The following is a 25588-nucleotide window of genomic DNA, read 5'->3' as shown; positions in this document are numbered from 1 at the left end:
TGAAATCTCAGAAAGGTCAGCTCATGCTTTCTCCTCAGGACAGAGCTGCCCTGGTTCTCACAATGTCTTTCTCAGCAGGGTGGTGGCGCTCTGATTCTCACAGTACTCATTCATAAAGATTCAGAAGACAGACAAAGCTTATAGGCATTAAGATCCGTCAATATTTTAATACAGTAGAACAAGCACTGAACATAGAATCATTCAACTCATTTTTGGGTTCCACATTCAATAGACAAGTAGCCATTGCTTGATCTTCATATGGCTCGTTTTTTTCTTCCCATTCATTAGGGAGAATGATATTTACTTTGCCTACCCCATGGAGTTGTTATTAGGAAAGCATTTGGTAAATTGGTCATTTCTGTGTAAATATTCATATGTGTTTTCAAAAACAAAACAAAACCTTGAGGTATTTTTTCTGATACTTCTTAATTCTTGTTTTATTGGGAAAATAATTGGGTTAAATACCTTGGCATCATTTTTATTCTGAGAAAATAGGCAATGATGAATTTAATCTTCTATTAGGCACTTTGAAATCTGAAAACTTGAAAATCAGCAGCTTGTTCTCAGCATCAAATAAATGCCTAGATCTTTTCTGGGTGTCTGACGTAGACTCTGGGGGAACAGAGGAATTAGATATACATCAAGCTTCCCATTGATCTAGAAGCTGAGCATCTGCTCAAGTCAGGAGTGGCTTTTCTAACTACATTTAGGCTAGAATTATTTGCATGTGAACAGCTCATTCCAATCCAGTGGGTGTTAGTTCAGTCTCTAAAAATTTCTCTAGAGGATATAAAGAGATGAGAACTCAACTAGTGTAATGTGTAATCAGCTCTTGGAGTCCATTTAAAAATAAGCTCTGGATTTTAAAAGGTTACTAGTCTCATTTGTCTAAGGTAGTCTTTGTTCCCATGTGATGAAATTGTGGATTTTTCTCCTGCAATTTCAACTGTAGCCCTGGTCTGTTTTGTTGAAAGCTCTCAATATCACTTTGAGCTCTCTGGTTACCATGACAATTTATTGTTATTATTATTTTTTTAGTTTTATTCGAACATTTATTTTGATATCCCCATCATTTCTATCTGTTAATCCTACCCTCCTCCAATTCCTTTCTCTCTGCCCCATGGACACCCAGAAGCTCTTTGCTTAAAAGAGAAACAATTAAGAAAAATTGACCAACACAGTAACTGTATCTAGCAGAGTATACAATATGCTAGATTCATAGTCACATACTAATGCAAGAAAAAAAAAGTATATTTCTTTATCTAATAGTTGAAGACAAGTGCTAAGCCTGGAAAAACATTGCTACCATTGTCACAGTCTCCAGGGAAGTCAATGAGGACCTGGATTTTTCTTTGGGGTACCATGGAAGATATGAGGATGAAATCTAAGGGACAAATGATGTCCCTTATTTTTTTAGATCTGTTGAGTTTGAGGGGACTGTAAAACATCTAGTTGGAAATGTCACTATGACTGTACCATTTTTTTTTTAATGAACTGCCACTTCTATATTGAGTATTTGTTATTTAGCTTGTAATGAGTGACTAAGCTAACTGAAAACCTTTTATAACCCATTAATTGATTTGATATTACTGCCAAGTGTAAAGATGGGGGTTTCCACCATCATCCTGGCTTTATCAATCTAGAAAGTCCAAAAACTTTCCGGTAGGTGCTAAGGATTATGTTATATGTGGTGAGTTCTCATTCTCTAGATTTCATAAGTTGTTTGAGCTAGAAGGAATCTGAGATAATGTCTATTCTAGCCCTTCCCTTTTAGAAATCTATAAACTTTCAACCAGATTAGTGCAGTTATTTGCTTCAAGTCATGTGGCTAGTTAGTATGCATCAAGTTGGAAATATCTAGTAGGCTTGGGTGCCAAACTACAGTTGAAGAGATAAGGCTAGGTTAGATATACAATTTATGGAGTCATTTGCACATAGATGATAATTGAAGCTATGAAAATTAAATAAATTCATTAAGTAAGGTTGTCAATAGAAAACAGAGCTAATGACAGAATTTTAGAGGATAACTACACTTGGGAAGGGAGAGGAAGAACAGAAGATAATTGAGGAAAACAAAATAAGATATTTAGAATCATAGGAAAACTAGAGACAACATTAAATAGTGGAGAGACCATGAGTAGAGAGACCATGGGGTTTGTATTATAAAGATTTGAAGACCAGCTCCTTTACTTACTCTCTGTGTGACCTTGTCCAGGTCCCTTGACTGCTCTGAGCCTTAGGGTTCTCATTTGTAAAAATTAAGGCATTGTACTACATGATCTCTATGATTCCTTTTAGCACTAGACCCTATGAAAGTCACATGTAATCCAAAGTAGAAGAGTTTCAAGGAATGATGCATGGTTTCAGTTTCAGAGGACAGATAATGTGCTAAACACCATTTGAAAAAAATTCAATGGACTTTAGGGGCAAAAAGATACACACATTTTCAAATATGTTCAAACTTAGGATTTTTTTTTTTTTTGGTAAGGCAATTGGGGTTAAGTGACTTGCCCAGGGTCACACAGCTAGTAAGTGTCAAGGGTCTGAGGTCGGATTTGAACTCAGGTCCTCCTGGATCCAGGGCCAGTGCTCTATCCATTGCGCCACCTAGCTGCCCCTCAAATATGTTCAACATGTGAATTTACTTGTGAATTTACCTGACTATGCATATTTGTTAGAAAATATTTTTGTTTTGTTTCCAGTGCTGGCTAAGTGGGAGAATGAATGAGGATAGCTGAAGGATTTCAGAGAAAAGAAAGGAGGGAGATGGAGGAAGGACAGAAGGAAAGAAGGAAAGAAACAAAAGAAAAGGACAATCTTTGAATCATTTTTTAATGCACAGGGGGAAACAAAAAACACTAGGGAGACCAAGACAAGTTGGACCACATTGAAAGTTATATCCTTAATTTATTATATACCTAAAAGGAATAGCAAACTCTATACAGTAAAGACTTTTGTCTAATAGTCTTCTTTATATAATTCCTTGGTATATGAAAATGCTCATTTTATTTGGTGTTTGTTAAATTTAGAATTTTTTTTTAATAAAAAGATGGAAGGAATCAAGAATGATGTTGGATTAAGGAAAGGCTTCAGAACTGTATGATCAGGAGTGTCTTATTGATTATTGAAATAATAGTCTTGGGGCAGCTAGGTGGTGCAGCAGATAAAGCACCAGCCCTGGATTCAGGAGGACCTGAGTTCAAATCTGGCCTCAAATGCTTGACACTTACTAGCTATGTGACCCTGGACAAGTCACTTAACCCTCATTGCTCCACCAAAAAAAAAATAGTCTCTTTTATTATTATTCTAGTATTTGTGGATACTGTTGCAACTCATGCTTTGTTGATATGTTATCTCACTTTTGCTACAATAAAAGGCTATCCTTTCCAATCATACACACACTTTATGATTCTTATGCCATTTCTTGTGTACAAATTGGTTATTTACATTGTCCTTGGGTCACCTGCAATTGTAATTATCCAGGTGTTAAAAAGATGGAATTTCTCATTGGGAAATTATTAAAAATAATTAATTCCCCAACTGTTTTCCAGTTCTTTCTCCTCATCTGATTCAATTATCAACTTGACATCCATCTCTAGTGCCTACTCAAGAAATATTTTCTGGTATATTTACACATTCATTGGCCCAAACAAACAAATATGTGTCACTGTTTACTATTTTTAAATCACTTATTTTCCCTATTTAAATGAAGAAGACAATTAATCTCTTTAGAGTTACCATAGAATATTACAGAGAAGATCCTATAGTGTTCCCAATTAATTGCAATCAGTACAATGTCATCTACAAGTAGTTATATCAGTACAATTTCTCCATCAGTAAGTAATCCCTCCTGTTTGAACTTTGTACAGGAATACTCCATGACAGTTGAACACATTTGATGAATGTGTTTCTATATTTTATATCTTACTTTGTGTTGATACCAAATAAATCACTTAACATTTTTATCATGGTTGTATTTATAATAAAAAGTTTGTTAACTTATGTAATGTGAAGTCGTGCCCAAGGATTAATTTTTTCATACAAATATAAAGAATTTGGGCTTACTAGAGAATTAATCCTCTTTCCCTAGACCTATACAGTCACTATAGTTCATAGATTCAGATCAAGATCCAAGGTTGCTCTTCTACAATATGGTTTTGTCTTGTTGTGTTTCTTGCCTTTGGCTCCTGCTTGTTCTAGGAATTCAGATTTGTCTGTGGATGCTTCTGTTACTTCATCATTTCTTATATACTGCTGATGGCTCCAGTCTTGACTCAGGAATTCCTTGTCATTTGGCTACTACCTCCTTCTACTGCCATCTCTGAAGGCATGTGGTTCCTTGATGTTCATGAGTCCCTTGAAAGATTGCATGGCTGCATAGGTTTCCCCCTCCCTCCTAGAAGCTCTCTCAATGTGATACAATCTCATATATGGTCAAGCAGGATCTCTCTGTCTGCCTCTCAACTATTATCCTCACCATCTTTTTGAATCTCACTCTTCTAGCCAAGTTCAAAGATAAATTCAAAATATAAGAACTGGCTATGAATCAAATTAATCATAAACAGTCAAGGAATTCATATCTTATTAAGGAATTTACTTTGCCAAGGGAATGTTACATTTTGTTAAGGAAAGATAATTCTAGAACAAAGTATTTATCAGTAGGAAGAACCAATAAGGAACATACCTGGACATACCCACTATGTTCTAACTCTAGTTAAGAAATGTATCATCCTGCAAATTACCCAGGATGCCTTTAGGGACATTGGCTCACTGTGTGAGGTGACTCATTCAGTGAAGTGGCTATCCTTTTGACCATGAATGAATGAATGAAAAACAATTATGTGGGAGTTATTATTATTAGTAGTAATATGTGAAAAGTGAGAAAGTCTGCTCTAAAGAAGTTGACATTCTAAGAGTGAGGCAACACAAATGGAGCTTAAATTCAAAGGTCCTACAGTTTTTAGGGTACAGCTGCAAAGCAGATAGTAAAGTCTTTTCTTTAATATAATTTCCACTGTTAAAAATTCATTTCAGTATCTCATGTTGAACCATTTTACAATGCCAAGGACTTCAGTTGCAAGAACTTTCTTTTCTGGGTCTTCAGTGCCTATGGCCTGTAACACCTGCCTGAAAAGTTGCTTAGTCTCCATAGGTGGTGCTTCACAGAATAGCCTCCATGGGTTCTAGACTGACAGTGCTGCCATTCAAAAGGTTTTTGGTTTCAGAGACTCTTTCAATCAGAGTCTGAGGGGAGATGTTGGTCAAGGTGGTGGCAATTTGATCTGCTGGGCATATGTTGCCTCCTGGAAAGAATGGAAGAATCAAATGCAAGGGTGTTTTTTTTAGGAAAGAGTATTCTTAGGCAACTTTTTAGGCAGAATTGAGAAATTGGAAATCAGAGAGAGAAAGAAAGAGAGAGAGAGAAGTAAAAAGAGATGGTGAGAAAGATTAATAGGCAAAGGTTCTGGAGGAGATGGGAGGGGGTAACAAAGTTCACAGATGAAAATGCTGTCTAAGGAAAAATGGCACCTTTTTCCTCATAAAGAAGAGTAATGGAGGAGAGAATGAGTGAAGATTTAGAATGAGTTTTAGAAAGGGACTAAAGGAGAATAAGAAAGTCAAAATGGAAGGCAGAATTATCTCAGTAAAATAGGAAGCACACATCTGGTGGGGAGAGAAGGGTATGCATGAAATGTTAAAGCTTGAGAAGAGAATACTTGAAACATCCTCTGAGGGATGTGAGTAACTCAATGAAAAAAAAAAAAACATTTCCCTTACAGTAGTGAGGACCCAGTTGATATTAGATGACACTAATTTATAATGGGTCGAGGTGGCATGGTTCTATGAATTACTCTAGAAAAGAGTAAGAATAGAAAAGATAATCATGAGGATGATCTGAAGTTGAGCATTTCCAAGACATGTAGAACAGCAGGACCTAGGGCAAATTGGTCAAGGACAAAGTATATGGTAGAGAGGTATAATAGTCTACACTGTAGGGTTAAGACATTGAAGAAAGTGAGGCTAGTGTGATCAGCAAGGAATAGGAAATGAAAGAGTTACTAAAAGGTTTCAGTGAGGACAAAAGTTAGATTTAAGAAAATCAAGGCATATAGAGTTATGGAAGGTCAGGAAATTATCATCAAAGATGGAAACTTCACAGTTCAAAATCATGGAGTTAGCACAGTTATGGATATTGATGGTAAGATCTAAGGTATGATTATCTCTTTGGGCATTTAGAAATGACAAGCTATTGATCTTGGGAAATAAGGAAATTGATTCATTGAAAAGCAAGTTTTCTAGTTTTCTTAGGCCTTTCTGTTAGGGGCTTTAGAAGAATGGATTATTTCATTATTTTGGGAGTAATAGTCCTTATGCATAGCATTTCGAATTCTAGAGAACATAGTAGACTTTCAAAACTGGTTTGCCAAATTCTTCTAGAATGCTAGTCTTGGACAATAATAGTCTTGGATAATAACTTATGATAATAAGCATTAATTATGATGATGATTTACATAACACTTAAAGGTTTATAAAATGCCTTCTATATGTTATTTCATGTAATATTTATGATAACCTTTTAAAGAAAGTCATTATTATTCCAATTTTATAGATGACAAATTTGAGGCTCAAAAAAAATCAAGATTTGTTGAGTCACACAGTGAGTATCTGAGGCAGAATTTGAACTCAGGTCTTCCTAAGTCCAACACTAGCTACCATACCACCTAGCTGCCTTTTCACCTCTGGTTGGAGGAAAAATAACCTGGTTCTAACCATCTTTGATGCTGCTAAGCTTCTAATTGAGTTTGAAACTTCTTTCCCAATCAAGGTGGGGAAGAAGAATTCAAAGGGGCCCATGGGGACACTCCAACTTCCAGTATGTGTATTGTATCCAAGGGGGCTATGATCTCCTCACCCACTAGATGAAGTGACAAGTGTCTCTGTTGATGAAAGGGGTTCTTTTCTGGATGGTCATGGTGGTGTTATAAGTATATCCTTTCTTATGAAAAAGATTTATGTTTTTAGTGACTGTTGACATCTGGAATAGGGAGGATGGTATCGGTGTGCCAACTTTAATAAAGGAAACTTGTTCAGTTTCCCTATGACAGCAGGTTTTGCTTCTCATGAGTGATATTATTAAAAAAAAAAAAACCATGGAAGTTGCAACCTTCCTTGACAAAATGGAAAACCCATGCTATCTTGGATACATCTGACATAGGTCACTAATCTTGAATCTAGTCCCACAAGATGAATAAGATATAGAGTATTATTTTATTTGCTAAAATTCTTTTCCTATAACTGGGCTTCATAGCCTAACCACAAAAATCCCTGCCATGAAAGATATCAATTTTCTACAAGTTTGTGGTTTGCTATTTCTAACTTGAAGTTGTTTATCATTATTCATATCACTGAGGGTGGGGAGAAAAGGCTTTTGGCTATATGATCCTTTTGCCTTTTGAGTAATTTTCCATTCACCAAAGGTCAAATTAAATTGGCAATGTCACTTTCTTTATAACAATTTAGCAGGTCTCCCCTGAATGTCAGTGGTTACCTTTCACCTTCCAACTTCTTATAACATATTTTTGCGTCTTTCATGCATTTATTTTATCCTGTTTTGTATTCGTTATATGTGTATGTATTATAGCCTCTTTCCTGACTAAAGGTCATATACCTTATCTAAAATCCAAGTCTCTCAAAGTACCTAGTCATATAAAGGAGTTTGCATACAGAAGGTGACTAACAAGATTGTTTAATTACTTTAATTTAAAAATTATTGTTGATGGATCTTTAAGTAGGAAAAAAATCAACTGTGCAATGCTACTCTTCTCTTGATTTTGCCTTTCTGGATCTGTGCCTACAATTTCTTTTAATCTGTTTGTTCTATTTAGTGAGCTGCCAACACTTGTGGCATTTCCATGCATCTCAGGTGTTTATGTAGATAATTGTTTAGTCAATCTGGCTACAGTCCCAAACTTCCTATCTCTCTTCCCTGTGCAAATAGTTTCTTCTTGGACTTAAAGTATTATGATTGAGTAACATTTCTATTTCATGGAAATACTTCCTCTTTCATATTCAAATTTTCTAAGCCTATTGAGGTTGATTGACCTAGTTCTTAAGGAGTAAGCTAGTAAGTAGTTTCATAGTTTGCTTGGAAAAAAGCAAATTATACTAACATTTTAAAACAGAAGAAATGTCTACCTGCTAGAGTAAATAAAGGTATTCTTGTGGGGTTCCCCCCCATTCCTGTCACTCTATTTTAATAAAATAACAAATGTTTTAAATCTAATTTACCTAGGTTTTAAAACTATTGTCCAGTTGATTTGGGAGTCTCAAAAAAAATCTGTGTCTGAGTCAGGTTAGAGGAACCTTGTTAAGTGCTTCAATGGCTTCATGGTTTTAGGGCTGATAGAACTTGTAAAATGATATGATCTATTCATGGTGAAGATGTATGTTGCAGCAAAGCAAAGGCATCTCAAAAAATCTGGGAATTACCATGTGAATTATCAGTATTATATTAGTATGGAAATGGTAACATACATTTATATGTAAATTTCAGTGTTTTGCTACTTTGAGTTAATTTGAATCCCATTATTTTATGACCCTACCAACTAAGATTTCAGGGCCCCAAATTTTTGTTATTTAAAAAACCCAAAGTCACATTGCAAAATTTTAAAACATATTTTGGTAAGAATCTGTAACTATATTTATCTACTAAATCTATTTTTTCTGTCTATCATCATCATCATCATCTATCTGTCTTTCCATCCCTCTATCTGTCTATCTATATCACAGAGACCTTGGATACAGGAAAGAATAATAGCCACCCTCCAGGTTCTCATTGATATTTTGTTTTCTCTGTTTTTGGCTCTGTATCCCTCTAACCAGTCTAGTCAGTTTCTTTTCCTATTGTCCATGAAGGAATCAATTGGTGACATTCCTTTCTGACATTCAGTTATACTGTGTCTATACAATTTCCTTCATCTGTTGGTCTCTTGAACCTTAAAAGGGGAAATGAGGTTAGACTGAAATGACTTGCTATGACTAAACTCATGCTATGTCTTAATAATCATTCTCTTCCTTTTTAAATGCTCACAAATCATCCTTTTAGAGAGATATTTTATAACTTCACTAGAAAACCAAGTCAAATTCATTGGTCAATGCTACCTTCAGTTTGAGGGAAAGTAAGACATTTGCACATTTGCCCAGTGACACCTCTACTAACTCTTATGATGTAGGACAATTTGATAAAACAGATTCTGTTTGGTCATCTCTAAAATGGAGGTAAAAAATATGATCTATACCACAGGTTTTGGAGAGAATCAAATAATGATGTGGATAAAGCACTTTGAAAATTTTAAACCACTATGAAAATGCCAGCCATCATTACTATGTCCTTACTAATCTTGGGTTTTAATTCACTGTTAATCATTTTCATCCTAGCCTTCCCAATCTGAAGATTGTTCCCTTCATAGGGGAAATAGAAGAAACAGAACATTTGAATAGTCTTCCCTTCTCTCTGTCATTCATAATCATCATCTGACTTTTGAGTAATACCCTTTTCCCTACTTTAATCTTCCTCTTATCCCAATTATTTTTTTTCTTTGTTTTTTTTTTTAAGTGAGGCAATTGGGGTTAAGTGACTTGCCCAGGGTCACACAGCTAGTAAGTGTTAAGTGTCTGAGGCCGGACTTGAACTCAGGTACTCCTGACTCCAGGGCCAGTGCTCTATCCACTGCGCCATCTAGCTTCCCCTTATCCCAATTATTTTCAAGTGATTTTCTAGTCTTTAGAAATTATCACTAGGTTTAGTTAATGCTACGGTTTAGCGTTCCTAAGACTATTTTTAAAAGGCTATCATTCCTCGAGCTATTGGCTAGCCATACTGCTAACTCATATGTGTTTTTTTTAAATAATTTAGAATAAGATAAAGTATAACTTCTACATTTGTTGCTTTATACTGCTCCATCTTCTTTTTCTTACCTGAATTAAGTACCTTTGTGTAATTGAAATTGCATCCTTGAGAACCTCTTGAGCCAAATTCTGTAGTCTGTCATTGATAATCTACTTTTAACTCTGCCTTTTCAAGTTTTTCTAACTTTTCTAAGTTATCCCTCAGTGTATAGCACATTTTCCCTTTATTTTTCATAAATTCCAAGATGGAGTTGTAGTGACTTCTTCCTCCCAATGTTTTTGTAATTTTGAACTTAGCCAGTAGTTACTTTTTATTTTACTGAATCAGATCAAATATAGCAGTTCCCTGCATCCTGTACCTCCTCCCTTGAGAAAAAACAATATCATTAAGGGACAAGTCAAACATATATCAGGTGATCTGCTTTTAGCAAAGATAGAGCTCCAGAAGATGTCCAGTTAGTTGAAATCCCCAAATCACTACTATAGCACAATTTGATATCAAGTTAATGCTCTGTTTCCTGAACACAACATTAAATTCCCTCTTCTGGTTGCATGGTCTCTATTAAACTCCAACCACAAAATCTCTTGTATCTTCTTCCATTGATTTTTACCTATTTAAATACTCTTTTCTAAGATTTCTTCTTTTGGTTAGTAGATCTCTCTCTCTCTCTCTCTCTCTCTCTCTCTCTCTCTCTCTCTCTCTCTCTCTCTCTCTCTCTCTCTCTGTTCTATGCATGACTACTCTAGGAGGCAGCTAGGTGCATCAGTGGATATAAAGTGTTGAGCTGAGAAGGAAGAAGGTCTGAATTCAAATATGGCCTTAGACACCAGCTGTGTGACCCTGCACAAGTTATTTAATTTGTTTGTTTGCCTTAATTCACTGGAGAAGGAGATAGCAAACCACTTCAGTATCTTTGCCAAGAAAACCCTATGGAAAATATGGTCCATAGGGTCACAAGGAGTCAGACAAAACTGAATAACATCGACTCTACCACACCTTTTATCTCATCTATTCTTTTGCAAGAAGTTATGCCTTCTATAATCATATTCCTGGCATGAGTAACGAGTTATATCTCATCAAGTCTCATTAATTTTTATAAGGCCAAATTTACCTTCTTACATTAAGATCTCAAATTCTTTTTTATTATCCACACTCTGCACAATTTTATGTAGATATATAAGGCAAGGAAATTTATCACTGACCCTTTTCTATTATAGTATGTCTTGAATATTCTCTCTTCATCACTAGAAGTATTCAGAAATGGGTTAACTACTAAAAATGCTGTACAAGGAAGGGAGTTCTGCACTAAGTGGTCATTAGAATTAGCTTACTTCTTAAGCACTTCCAGCACAACCAATTCAGGAAGCAAACTCTCTGGAATGAAGAAAATTTATTCATCAATAATTTATAGGTAAAATCAATGAGAATTGAGTAAAATGTTATTTTTTTTCTTTTGAAGTTCTTGAGTGTAGCATTTTTCCCCAGTGTTGAGAATGAAAATCTGTCAGCACAGGCATGTATGTACAAATGCCACAAAGAGGCAATTTAAAATGTGTGGGTTTAAGATTAGTTTTCTTTGCAATAATTACTGTGTAAAATGGATTAGAGAAGAGAAGGGGAAATAGATCTGTTGGTTAATTTCAAGATGCAGAATGGAATGAATGCAACATTACTTACCACAGAGAGTAGACTACCCAAATAGACATCTCTTAGAAGCAAATGAGATTCTCTATAGCTCAATAGTACTGCTAGTGAGAGGATTAGAAGGAAGTTAACATTCTGCTACTCTTTTCATTGATTTTTTCCCCCTACTTTCTTCACGACAAAAAGAAAAACACAACCTCTTAAGCCTCTAAAATTTTCCAGTACACTTGGCATTAATAAAAATAAATGAAGACATCTTTCCCGGGTTGGCATATGAAATACATGCACATAATGAGTGATATTTTTCCTGCTTTGAAATGAAATATGCACATATTTATATATCATAATCTCACTCTATACAAATATATACAGTTAAGTTGTCTTCATATGATAATCACTCCAACATAACTTTATTATTTCAACAGACAACAAAGATTATGATGCATATTTATCATATACCAAAGTGGACCCTGACCAGTGGAATCAAGAAACTGGGGAAGAAGAAAGATTTGCCCTTGAAATCCTGCCCGATATGCTGGAAAAACATTATGGGTACAAACTGTTCATACCAGACAGAGATTTGATCCCTACTGGAAGTAAGTTATTTGTTTTAAATTCTTTATATATTGGGAGCAGGGGTATGTTTCTAGATGTGCATGTGCATAGAGATTTATTGCTTGATATGATTTACTCACTCAAAAATACTTATCTGTAATATGTCTAATAAATGAAATTAATAAATAAGTGCTCCAAACAAAATTACAAATATAACAATAATAATTCTGAACTACTTCCTTAACTCCACAAAAGGCATGTTATAACCTGAGCATTAAAGAAACCAAATAGATTTATGCTGTCTAGCAATATTTCTATTCCTTTAAAAAGTTAGATCAGTTTAAATAAATTTATATTTTCTGGTCTAATCTCTGTTCTCTGATAGTTACTTTTATTGCCCTCTTCCTTGAAGTAAATAGCTCCACCCCTGATAAAAAGGGAGAGGAGAAAATATCTTTGGAGAGATCTGTCTTGCAACAAGCGTTTGTGTATACCCAGATCTCTGGGCCAAATGTTAAGTCTTATGAATTCTGAGAGACTATTCTTCTATTTTGTAGCCTACATAGAAGATGTGGCAAGATGTGTGGATCAAAGTAAAAGGCTGATTATAGTTATGACTCCTAATTATGTGGTAAGAAGAGGCTGGAGTATCTTTGAACTGGAGACCCGACTTCGAAACATGCTAGTTACGGGAGAAATTAAAGTGATATTAATTGAATGTAGTGAACTTCGAGGAATCATGAACTACCAGGAAGTGGAAGCTCTAAAGCATACGATTAAACTTCTGACGGTTATTAAATGGCACGGACCAAAATGCAACAAGTTGAATTCTAAATTCTGGAAACGTTTACAGTATGAAATGCCTTTTAAGAGGATAGAGCCCATTACCCATGAGCAGGTATTAGATGTCAGTGAGCAAGGGCCCTTCGGGGAGCTGCAGACTGTCTCTGCAATTTCCATGGCTGCCGCCACATCCACCGCGCTTGCCACTGCCCATCCAGATCTGCGTTCCACGTTTCACAATACGTACCATTCACAAATGCGTCAGAAACACTATTATCGAAGCTATGAATACGATGTACCTCCTACCGGCACCCTGCCTCTTACCTCAATAGGTAACCAGCATACCTACTGTAACATCCCTATGACACTTATCAACGGACAGCGGCCGCAGACAAAATCCAGCAGGGAGCAGAACCCAGATGAGGCCCACACAAACAGTGCAATACTGCCGCTCTTACCACGGGAGACCAGTATATCCAGTGTGATTTGGTGACAGAAAAGGAAGGGGCAACCTTGTCCCTTGGAGTAGGAGCTGAGTCTGCAGTCCAGTGCCTGGAACTACATCCTCGACTGCTGCTGTTAAAACATGCATTACAATCTATAAAATACGAGGAAAAACAGGGTCTTGTACATATGTTTTTTGCAATTTATTTGTAGCATCAGTGTCTTCCTGTTTTACCATGTCTCTTGCCATTACATTTTTTGACTTTGTTTTATATGTCATTGGAATTTGTATATTTACATTTTTTAATGAAGAGACTGATGTATAGATAGGAAACCCTTTTTGCTTCATTAGTATAATTTTAGAATGGGTTTGATTTCTTTCTGTTTGGGCTTTTTTTTTTTTTAACATTTCTTTGGAGTGCTTGGACAAAGCTGTTTGATGGGACAAGGACCGCCATATCCACTTTGCTGTTCTGCCTAGCAACAGCAAGGCCATGTTGGCCTTCTGAGCGCAATACAACGAACGGCCATAATTCCAATTCAGGAAAACAGATGTGGAGAACACTTGTTCATAGGAGGGCCCCACCAATCAGAGCCCTGAATCTCTTCCTTGTCCTGCCTCATCCCCACCTCTACCCTTCTAATGTCAGCATGGTGTGTGACCTTGCAGAATGGGAGGGGGTGGGTCTAACTGTTTTAACATTTAACTCACTGCTTGTCAAATGACACTCCAGACCCAAATGTCTACCAGTCACTTTACTGTGACCACTGCTGAGTGCTAAGAAGATGAGATCAAGGGCAGGGGTGTTGTTTTGTTTAAAAATGAGTTGATGTACCCTTATATATATAAAAACAAAAAACAAAAAAACCTATATTTGATCACTTCCTGGAAAGGCATGAATGTGTTTGTGGCTGTTTTTGTTTCAATATTCAACTCCCTTTTTTCCCCTTTAATTTTTTCTGCAAATGAGATTATGTGCAATTGCCAGGCAAGTCAGTCAAAAGGGGTGAATTGACATAAGTCATAATGAGATTTATATTGATGGCTTCCAAACCAAAGGGAAGGACTAGGATGTTATCAAATATGTTTTGTCACATTGTATTATACAAAATGTTATTTTCTAAACAGTAAGAGCAAACCTTTGCAACCTATTATGGAGTCCCCTTGTATTTAAATGTTAATTCACTGTATTTACTTTTCAATGCTACATTCAGAAGAGCATTCTTACTTCCTTTGTTTCAGTTTGTAATAATAAGTAAAAACTTTATCAATTTCAAGGTGATTTAAATGAGAACTCAGGAGGTTAAAACATGAATATTAATGAAAATCAATGTTTTCAAAATAAACAGTATTTATACAAAAGTAAATATTAAATCAGACCTGAAAGTGTTTAAAACAATTAATTCTACTGAATAAAGAATTAGTTTTATTTTAAATGTATCATTCTATCTTTCAGAAACTCAGAAAGCTTGTTCCAATGCTCCCAGAAAATCCATTTCATATAGTTCAGCTGTGTCTGAAATAAAGGATATAAGCTGCTAATTCATATTCATGTTTTGTATGACAAAAAATAATAATAAAGTATATTGTAAAGGAACCTGCAGGGGGCAGAATTATAAAAAAAAAACATTCCCTATGGGATTTTTTAGTTTTGTTTTTTTTTTTTAAGTACAACACTGATGATAGGGTTTTAACATTAATTTAGGAATTCATCATAAACATTTTCATTAGTCAGCAAATGCTGACCAGTGCAATGGATGTTGTATTTTTTAATTTATTCTTACCATTGGTATAAGAAAATAACCACTCCAATGTTTTGGTCTCGTCAGTAAGATGTTATTTGATCAGAAAGAAAAGTAAACGACAGTGTAGTTCATGGAGAAAGGGGCAAGGGCCCATTGAAATTGTATGAAAAATGAGAATGAATGTGATGGAAAAGTCCAAAGTATCCTGGTACCCACACAACAACAAGATAAAGGTGCTATGGGATGTTCAGTAGTTTTTCTTTGCCTAAAAATGTTTATTTCTCTAACAATTCGCTTGGGTGCTCCTCCAGTCTGTTCTTTATTTTGATGCATCCCCCTGGACATGTGCCAAATTTCAACAGAATAGACCTGAAGCTGCCAGGACAGATAAAATTTAAAGTCAGCTTTGCACATTTGGTTATTTTCAGACTCTAAGAGGGCCATTATTTTCTTGATATTATGGACACCTGTCAGGAACTGATGGCATTTAACTTCATTGGACTGGATCCCAAACTCTCCCAGTACCCAGAAAACCAAAAACACTGCACTGGCCTTTAAAAAAAACAAAAAACAAAAAAAAACAAAAACTGAAGATGGTGTGAGAAAAATGTAGAGAAAACAATCAGACCACAATCACATTTTAGGCATCCACAAGTGTTTATTTAGCTGCATCAGGAGTACATTTTTTGTTTTATTTTTAGTGTAGATTTAAGCACTTTGAATAGCATGATTCAGGGATTGATGGGTAATATTTGATATTCTCACAACTTAAGAAAAGTTTTTTTTTTCTCTAACTCATTGTCATATTATGAAACAAAGGAATGAAATAAACAGAGAAGAAGCTATTGATGGCTTAAGGAACATTCCTCCCAAAATATTCCTCTTCTTCAACAGCTCTGTGTGAGAACAAGTGAAGGAAACTGTCATGTGTTCATGTGCTCAATGTTTGACAAAAGTTCTGTTAGAACTCACAATAAAAAGAGAAAAAATATATTTTCCCTAGTGCTTAGGCTCCATCCTTTTTCTTCATGGGGGTGGGGGAGGGAAGATGGAGGTTTTCCTAGTTTTAAAAACAGAGCTGAAACTGTGGAAATAATAGCCAAGCTTATGGAGGAAAGGAGAGAAGGAGAGAGAAAGGGAGAGAGATGGGGGAGACAGAGAGAGACAAAGAGAGACAATGTGAGATGAATGAATCCTGCCTTTTATCAATTGCTGCTCCAACTCTCATTGGCACTATGCAGATGCACATAGCCTCTTTCTTAAATAGCTTCTATCTTCCTTGTTCCCAGTGGCCTTTTCCACTCCTTCCTAGTTATCTTACCTATTGGAGTGTAGTCAGCATGCACCTGATTCCTTTGTGGCTCTGAAGAGTAGAGAGGCAGTCAGAACATGACATTTCCTTTGGCTGAATTATTGATGGGGAAGTATGTAGTATTTATATTGACTCTCTCTAAAGAAAACCCAAGTAATGGATTTGTATTTCCCAACTATCCCCAAATCCCCTTGTATTTTTGCATCATCAGCATCTTATGATTTTCACTTTAAGCTTCTGTTACTGTATTTCACTGGATGGGTTTTTGCTTTGGCATGGCTTTAGTTTTAACTCTCCAGATGCTGCTTTCTTGGCTGCTTCCATGTTCTCCTGCTCTTCTAAAAAATCAAAAACATGAGAGCCAACACCCATTCTTTATTTTTCATAATATTTATTTACACTAATTTAGCTAAACATTTTCCCTTAAGAACAAAACTCAGCTTTTCCCCTGGAAAAGTTACCTTTTTTCTTTCCATGGTCAGTAGGGTTGTAGAAGGCCTCTCTAGTCACAATGTAATCTATTTCTGGGGGTATGTGCTTTGTTTGATTTCCTTTTAAATTCAGGTTAAACATAATTTTTTTTTTTTGAAAACCAGAGGAAGAAATAAGCTTTATGTGAGTGGAAATAGGAGGACATTGTCACTGGCATTTCTTAGTTCTATTAGGAACCTGCTTTAACACAGGTCTCAAGACTTGGTGGAATGTGTCCACTCAATTGACCTATTTAATCATTATTCCTTTTGATTTCTCTTCTCTGATAATCGCTCTCTTATATGTGTTTTGTTCCCTATTATAATATAAGCTTTTTGAAGACAGGGGAAGTCTTGCTTTGTTATATTTATATTAGTACTTAGCACAGTGCCTAGCACACTGTAAGTGCTTAATATTTTTTTTATCCACTCATTCCCTTGATTTACCTGGTTCCTAACTTAGACAATAAATAGAGTCATGTTATTTAAATAGTTGGGAAAACCTATGTAAAACTATGTATTCCATGTATACCTGAAGAAATTTTCAAATAATAACTTATAATCACATGGAAAAAGTGACAAAATTGTGTCCCCTTCTATAAAAATTCTAAGAAGTTATGATTTATTGATCATATACACTATGGAGTAAATAAAAGGTGTGAATGGCTCAAAATTAGGGTAGAATTTGAAAGTCATTTAAATTTAGTTTTGATATGTATTCAGAGTCCTACAAGATTCTACCAGTACACACACACACACACACACACACACACACACACACTCACATTGCCTAGCTAATTCTCCTCTCAACTTGACCCTTTTGTATTGGAGGCTGACTAGTACAAATATTCAACTCCCAACTGAGGATTCATTTTGAAGATTATCACATTTTCTTGTTTTCTTCACACATCCACAGGAGATGGCTCCAGTTGGAAGAAACAGAACCTGTGAGATTTGGCAACAATGCCTTATTTCACACAACCTCTTTAAAGATTGGGAATTCTTATTTCTTCCAAGCAATTTTAAGAGTCCTACTAGTAAAGGAAGAGGAGAAAGAAATTAAATTACTGGTAGGTTCTTCCAATGGTGTCTGCATTTTCAGAGGATGGAACTATGTTGTTCTCTTCAAAACCTTCTATGCAGTCCTATCAATGGAAATGGGCCAGTGGCAGGTTCCTGACTTCTAAAGGAAATTTGTGTGAGTAGGTAGTTTTTAGAAAATGAAGTCAGGTGACATGGTGGTCACTGTGAATACTCTTGTTTCTATTTTACCTGTGACTGACAGCAAGGTAAAAATGCAGATTAGCTCAACAAATTGAGTAGGGAAGATTTCAATCAGCAATACAAATTCACATAATGATAGTGGTTTTGGGTGGAATGAAAGATGATTTTAACAAAGCATGACCCAGTAAAAATGAATCACAATCTGTTTTGTAATCACATGCAAAAAATTCTATCACTAAATACAAGGATCAGTCTTTTTGGTGAGTACAGTTCTTCCCTCCAAGCTGAGAAGAGTGGAAGGCAACACTATATCTCACATAGATGTAGAATAATACACAGAAAAAAAATCTCCTTAAAATTCTTCTTTGAAGCATGTAAATTCTGGGGTGACTGCTAAAGTAATTTTTCTAATGTTTCTGCAGAAACAGTAACAATAGAAAACTGGCTTAAAATAGAGAATGTGTTAAAACAAGGAAGAAACATAGTTATCCCCATTAGATTGTGAGCTCTTTGAGGGCAGGAACTGTTTTTTGCCTTTCTTTGTATCCCCAGAACTTAGCACAGTGCCTGGTACATAGTTGGTGCTTAATAAATGCTTGTTGACTTGACTTGAACATCTTTCTGGCCCTGCCTCTAATCATACTTTTCCATGGACTAATGTAACTAGAACAGTGGGGTTAGAATGTGCTTCTCTTGGATAATCTAAAAGAGGGCATGCCTTTAAAGAAAAGCAAACTCCATTTCATGTTCCAGTATGGAGGCAGAATTATATTAAATACATATTTAATCTATAGATATCAGATGTTTTTAATATATGTTAACTATGCATATGAAATATTCAATGAATATGTTAGAACTTTCAGTCCACATGACACATTACCTAGTGTATTTGTGATAACAAAAATTAACAATAATTATATTCTATATCAGAGCATTTAGCTAATGATTGATCCCATCCTTACCACCCAATAAGATTTTAAATATGCAAAAAAATAAGCCAATATTGTGAAGTGGAAACGCATGGAAGCAAAGCATTTGGGTTCTTGTCCCAGTTTTATAATTATGTGGTCAATCATTTTACCTCCTTATATATAAAAAGGGATTGGATCAAATGATTTCTATGATCTTTTATAACTATAAATTATAGAGCTGTGTTTAAAGTGTTTTCATTGCTTTAACATCTCTGTGTGAAGAAAAATCTTTCCAATAGCATAGATGGGTTGCTGTCCCTATCTCACAAGGATAGCTTGTGAACCCTTTGTATTGCTAAAGATTATTTGGATCCATTTCTGCACAGATAAGGGCTTGTTTGCCATGGAATAGGTAATGACACAAATTTTCAATTTTTCCTATAGATATAACCCATGAAAAAAACACCACAACAGGGAGGCCAAAAGTGCCTTGAAACTGCCTCAAACTGAAAATATTTTATATCCTTGTGAAATAGAGAGAGATAGTAGTTAAGGACAATACCAGTCCAGATTAAACTGAAGGCAAAGATTCTGAATACTATTGCTTCATCAAACAGTGTGAAGGTATAAAAGGAAAAGCAAATTAACACAAAGCTTGGTGTAAGACCAGATTGTCCCAAAAGGTTTTTAAGAATGAAACTAGAAAAAAGAAAACAAATGAACAAAAATTTTCTTAAAATGTGTCAAGCTTTCTTTTTCAAATGATTTTCTCCATCAAAGGTAGTAGAATCACTATATAGGAAATGTAATATTATAGTCTTTTATGTTCAGCATGAGGAGATAGAAATGTCACTAATCTACAAAGGAGTTGGATACTGCAGAGGACTTACTTTTGAGGGCATTCAGAGACTTATTCTGAAGATATCTTAAAGGGGGTAAAATACAAATGTAAGGGAGGGAAAAAGCTCCAGATGTCATAGTTACCTAAGAGAGGAATAAGAAGAAATCAGAAAGTCATAATCCATGTGATGATTTTATCATCTCTTCAAAAATCTTCATAAGAATAATCTATACATATATTGAAAGCACTATTGGTAAAGTTTTAAAAAGGAAAAGATAGGTTTTTACAAATTATATTCTATGACAAACCACATCTTTACCTGTAATTGACTGAAAAGAATAAGGAATGCTAGATTTCATTATATTTACTGTTCATTGATTATTGAAATTATTAAATTATCATTAATTATTAAATTATCATTTAATTTTGTAGAAGAAAATGGAACTATAATGGATATTCTCTCCAAAGGTTTATCCCACAGAAATGTTAAGATTGTATAAGATGCCAAAGTAGATGTGACAACATAATTAATGTTTTATGATGAACTTCATATGTTATTAATATGAATGAAAGCATAAAATAGAGAGATATATTCTAACCAAAAGTGTTAATCACTGTCATGGAGGATGACCAATATGGAAACCAGAATAGAAGAAATATTCTGTATAGATCAAAGGTTCCACCAAATGTTGCTGTTTGCACATCATTTGTAATAATTGTATCAAGTCATACAGAGCATTCTAGGTGAGCTCTAGATTTATTCAAACAAATTTGACCTAGGCATCCACAGATTAAAAAATAATTCTCAAAGAAAACCAATTGGGGGCAGCTAGGTGGCACAGTAGATAAAGCACTGGCCAGAAGGACCTGGCACTTACTAGCTGTGCGACCCTGGGCAAGTTACTTAACCCTCATTGCCCCACCAAAAAAAAAAAAAATCAGACTGTGCAATCCATTTGGATGGTCAAATCATTGTTATATATTTCTTAGGCAGATACTGACCACCATCCATAAACTCTGCCCATATTTAAATAAGAAGAAAGTGGAATAGATTCCATTTGTAAACTTATACAGGCTTTTCATGATACTAGGTTTCTCCTTGAAACAAAATCCCTTTTTTGTAATGAATGAGTTTTAGTGGTTATGCTATGTGCTTTTAATCATAGATAACCAGAGTCTCCAAAGGATTAACATTTCAGATCCCCTAAAAGGCAATATAGAGATACATGGTGAACACAGAGTATAGCATAAGTGATGAGCTTTGCAAACAAAGCAACATAAAAAGATTGATAATATAGCAAGGTCAATGCAATAAAGCAAAAGGGATAACAGATGGAAAATTCCACTGGCTATATTGATATTCACAAAGGGTTGTGAATCCAGAGTTACTCCATTTTGAGAATTACTTCATTTTGTTCACACATATGTCTATGTTCTCCCATTAGTGCTTACAATTCAAGTAACATAAATGAGGACAAACCATGGTGCAACCTGTGTGAGAAACAGCCTAGCCCCCTGCATCCTATTATACAGAAATATGGAACCCCTTTTCCTGAAACTAAGTAAAAGGGTTATTGCCCCAGATCAGCCTTGGGCCCCAGCAACAGATACCTTGAACAATTAACTTTTGGCCCATCCCCAACTCTCTTCCTTGCTCTCTAAAATCTATATAAACATTAATTGCTGTTCATTCAGGCAATCTTTGACTCTCCAGGTAATACTTCTCAGCTGGGGTACTCAATAAACCCTGGGTGGTCCAGATTATGCTTCTTAATCAATTTATTATAGTTGCCATTCCCAACATGGACAATGTTAGAAGACCAAAAAGGGATTTCCCAGTATACCTTTTATTCACAGGTGGAAACTGTGAAAGATACAAGAGGACATACCACACAGAAATCATGGATTAGTTACAACTTGACCATTGGAGAGGGTGCCTTGTTGATAAGACACAAACCCACTGAATCACCTTGGTTTTTGAAATAGAGTGATGTATTCAGATGCCAGAAATAGCTCTAAATGTAATGAGAAGAGAGGGAAAGGAGAAGGATGGCCAGGAGAGATGGTACTTCCTGCAAAGAATCATACACATATGCAAACTTCATGAGAATACTTTAAATGGAGATGTTGGTGGAGGAAAGAATTTCCAGGGCCAAGAGTTAGGAGGAAGCTCTAGTTTACATGTGTCTCACTAAATGTTGTACTTCAAGTCTGTATCCACAATCTCCCCAGGGATATTGGGTGTACAAAGGAAAAGGTGTACCCCAGTTTGTAGGGAAATGTTTTATAAACACTATACCTTTTCAGTATTTACCTTTCCTAAAAGCTTGTTGATGTCTAATGGCTAAATGTAAGTGATGAGCACATAAGTATCAAGAACATTAAATACTCTAGTCCTTCCAGTTTACCTTATCAGCCCTTGACATGCCAATTCAGGTTTGAGTTGGGAAGTGAATCAATAGGGAGTGCTATGGAAGATCATGGCCTGAGATAAATAATGAAAGGAGACAAAGATATAATCGTTTTCTCCCTTCCTTTTCAGATTATCATTTTCTTTCTCTTTCCTTCTTTCCCTCCCTTCTTTTTCTCTTCCTTCCTTCCTTCCTTCCTTCCTTCCTTCCTTCCTTCCTTCCTTCCTTCCTTCCTTCCTTCCTTCCTTCCTTCCTTCCTTTCTTCCTTCCTTCCTTCCTATCTTCTTTCCTTCTTTTTAAGGACCAAGTCACAAATGCAGACTGTTCCCCTCCCACCCCTATGGTTTATTTCATGTAATCTAATTCAATTCAACAAATGTTTAAATTCCTTCTCTGAGTAAAGCAGAAATTTTTATGGTTTATATCAGCTCCTAAAGATATTTTTAATGTCTAAACCTGCTATAATTAGCTTATATTTTTTCCATAATTATAAATAGTGATATAAGCAAGAAAAATATTTAAATAAAGAATACTAAAGGGACAACTACCATTTGTATTTTCTACAAGTTAACAGAATATCATAAATCCTTCTTGGATATGCTGTATATGTCATGTAAAAATTTCATTTCGATGTCACATACATGTTTAAGAAATAATATTACAAATTATATATTATGTTGTAATATTTGTTCTATAATTATAATATTTTTATGTAGTTACAATATTTGTTTTATCGTTACTCAAAGATTAAGAAAGATTAATTCACTATTTGGAAAAATACAACTAAAACTGGTTCTTTTTCCTTTTTCTCTAACTCCTCTTTTCTTCTCCTTCACCCCATGTTTAATCAGGTACAGTGTTTGTGCAATGGCTATAGAGAAAGGAATAGGACTTTTCATTTGGCAAAAAGAAGGGAGAACTTGTATTAGACAATCACCTCTTTGCCCTCTTTCTTTGATATTGCATGTCTGTCACATTTTAGTAAAAAGCACAATCAATGAAAAAGTCACTCTCATGTTTAATGTTTTCCTCTAAGGCTTAACCCTGCCAGTTTTTATCCCTTAATATGACTTAAAATTCTTTGAGAATTTGCATGCAATCAATGGTTTCTCTATGCTGCTTCCAAATTTTTAGCCTTGACATTGTGAATATGGTGATATACTTGAACCCAGGAAAACTTAGCTTTAAGTAATGCCTTAAAAACTAATTTGCTGTCTGTGGGACTCTGGCAAGTCATTATTTTAGCCTCAATTTCTCTATATGAAAATGGAGATGATAATATTTTACTTCACACTGTTGTTGTAAGGATCAAATGAAATGTATGAATATAAAGTGATTTACAGACCTTAAAATATATATAAACATATTATAACTCCCCTTCTTTTTAAATTCCTATTCCTATACTAACACCCCCTTTTTTTCTTTTAAGAAGTATAACATTTCAAAATGACAAAGTTCTTTACAGACTTCTTTATGTGTAACTAATTTGGGGCAACCGTTCTTTTTATTGGGTGCTGAAATTGAGATGGTATTGACAGCATAGAAGACTGACAATTCATGCAACTTTTCAGCAGAAAAAAAAAAATGGTCTTTATTCCTGGTACGCAAGGATAAATATTTCAAATAGGAAGTTAACAGATGGAATGCTTCCACCCTTCAGTAGCCCTGAGCTACTGAGCTCCATGGTGGGCTCCATGGTGAGCTCCATGGCTGGTTCCACCCTTCTCTGGAATTCCAAATTGATTGTCTCTCCTTACACACAATACTGGATTAGTCTTCTTGGATCTTGAACTCCCTCAACTAATTTTACCTTTACAAACTTGGTGTGATGGCACCTCCTATGATGCTTGCCCTGAGAACATTTTGTGAAGTTTGTCACAGATGCAGAAACTTGCTATTTGCATCACTACTTCTTTGATTCTCTATGTTACTATGTCCACCTAAATAAGATTGATTTCTTTCCATTATACTCAAAGGGAGAATGTATCAAATTTGACTGTTCATTCCAAGACCAGTGGTTAAACTGACTTATTCAGATTTTATTTAGGAAGAAAAACAAGGAATCTTTTAGATTGGAAGGTTTGGTTTAACATTATTCGAATCCCAAGTATAAGCAGCCCACTGGAACCTTACATCCTTAAAAACTCTCACATAGACAATTAAAGCAGCTTTGCCTAGATAAATGGGATATTCATTCATTCACAAAAGTTGTACTAAAAGAGAGAAAATATTGGGTATTTATCATTCTGAACATGGAAAATAAAAATGAAAAACTCAAAAGTTTTGTCAGCATTGAATTAAGTTCACATTTGTAGCTAATCTAAAACTATGAGAAGGTGGAGATGACAAAACATGGGTGGATGAGACTCTAGACATTGATAGTTGGGAATATCCACATCTGGAAAATCAGAAATCCATTGAAATATGAAGATATAGAATTAAAATTAATTGACCAATTTAAAATTACATAACACCATTTCTCCCCAGTACATTTTTTTTAAGTGAGGCAATTGGGGTTAAGTGACTTGCCCAGGGTCACACAGCTAGTAAGTGTTAAGTGTCTGAGGCTGGATTTGAAGTCAGGGACTCCTGACTCCAGGACCAGTGCTCTATCTACTTGTGCCACCTGGCTGCCCCCACTCCAGTACATTTTTGTGTGTGTGTTTTTTTTTGTTTGTTTGTTTTGCGGGGCAATGGGGATTAAGTGACTTGCCCAGGGTCACACAGCTAGTATGTGTCAAGTGTCTGAGGCCGGATTTGAACTCAGGTACTCCTGAATCCAGGGCCAGTGCTTTATCCACTGCACCACCTAGCCGCCCCAGTACCTTTTTAAAATGTAAAAACCTGTTTTCATTAAAATTAACTTAGTATGAATATCATGTTGCAAGAAATATGTGGAGCACATTTTAATCTGTCATTTTAAAAATCATTTGAAATCTCAGTCTAAGCATGGTAGCACATGCCTATATTCCCTGCTTCTGGTAGATTGTGTGAATTTGAGAGTTCTGAGCTGCAGTAGGGTTAAAGTCCATCATAACCTAATTACCCCCCATATTTGCAATCTTTTTATGTTTTACACCACCCCTTGCCGAAGCCTCAAACATACTCTTTGATTCTGTGACACTGGCCTACATGCTGTTCCTCAAATAACACACCCCATCTCTATACTCCAGGTATTTTCTCAAAGCTGTTCATCATAACTTGAATGCTCATCTTCCTCCTCTCCACCTCCTGGTTTCTGTAGCTTCCTTAAAGTCCCCACTAAAATCCCACCTTTTACTTCCTTTCTTGATGTTTCTTAATTCTAGTGCCTCGCTTCTATTGATTATTTCCTATT

General features: G+C 35.4%; 1 protein-coding gene across 2 annotated transcripts in view; it reads left to right on the top strand.

Annotated features, from left to right (window-relative positions):
- IL1RAPL1 (interleukin 1 receptor accessory protein like 1) overlaps nt 1-22484 on the top strand; it is a 1532725-nt gene extending 1510241 nt beyond the window's left edge. For both annotated transcript variants that reach the window (XM_043992667.1, XM_043992668.1), the window contains 2 exons: nt 11980-12150; nt 12667-22484. In XM_043992667.1, coding sequence (XP_043848602.1) covers nt 11980-12150; nt 12667-13385 — 890 coding nt within the window. In that variant the 3' untranslated portion in view covers nt 13386-22484. The remainder of the gene's footprint in view (nt 1-11979; nt 12151-12666) is intronic.
- The last annotated feature ends 3104 nt before the right edge of the window (nt 22485-25588 follow it).

Source organism: Dromiciops gliroides, chromosome 3 (assembly GCF_019393635.1).
Source record: "Dromiciops gliroides isolate mDroGli1 chromosome 3, mDroGli1.pri, whole genome shotgun sequence".
Lineage (NCBI taxonomy): Eukaryota > Metazoa > Chordata > Mammalia > Microbiotheria > Microbiotheriidae > Dromiciops > Dromiciops gliroides.
Note: the sequence above shows the minus strand (reverse complement) of the source record. Positions and strands in the feature narration are given on the sequence as shown.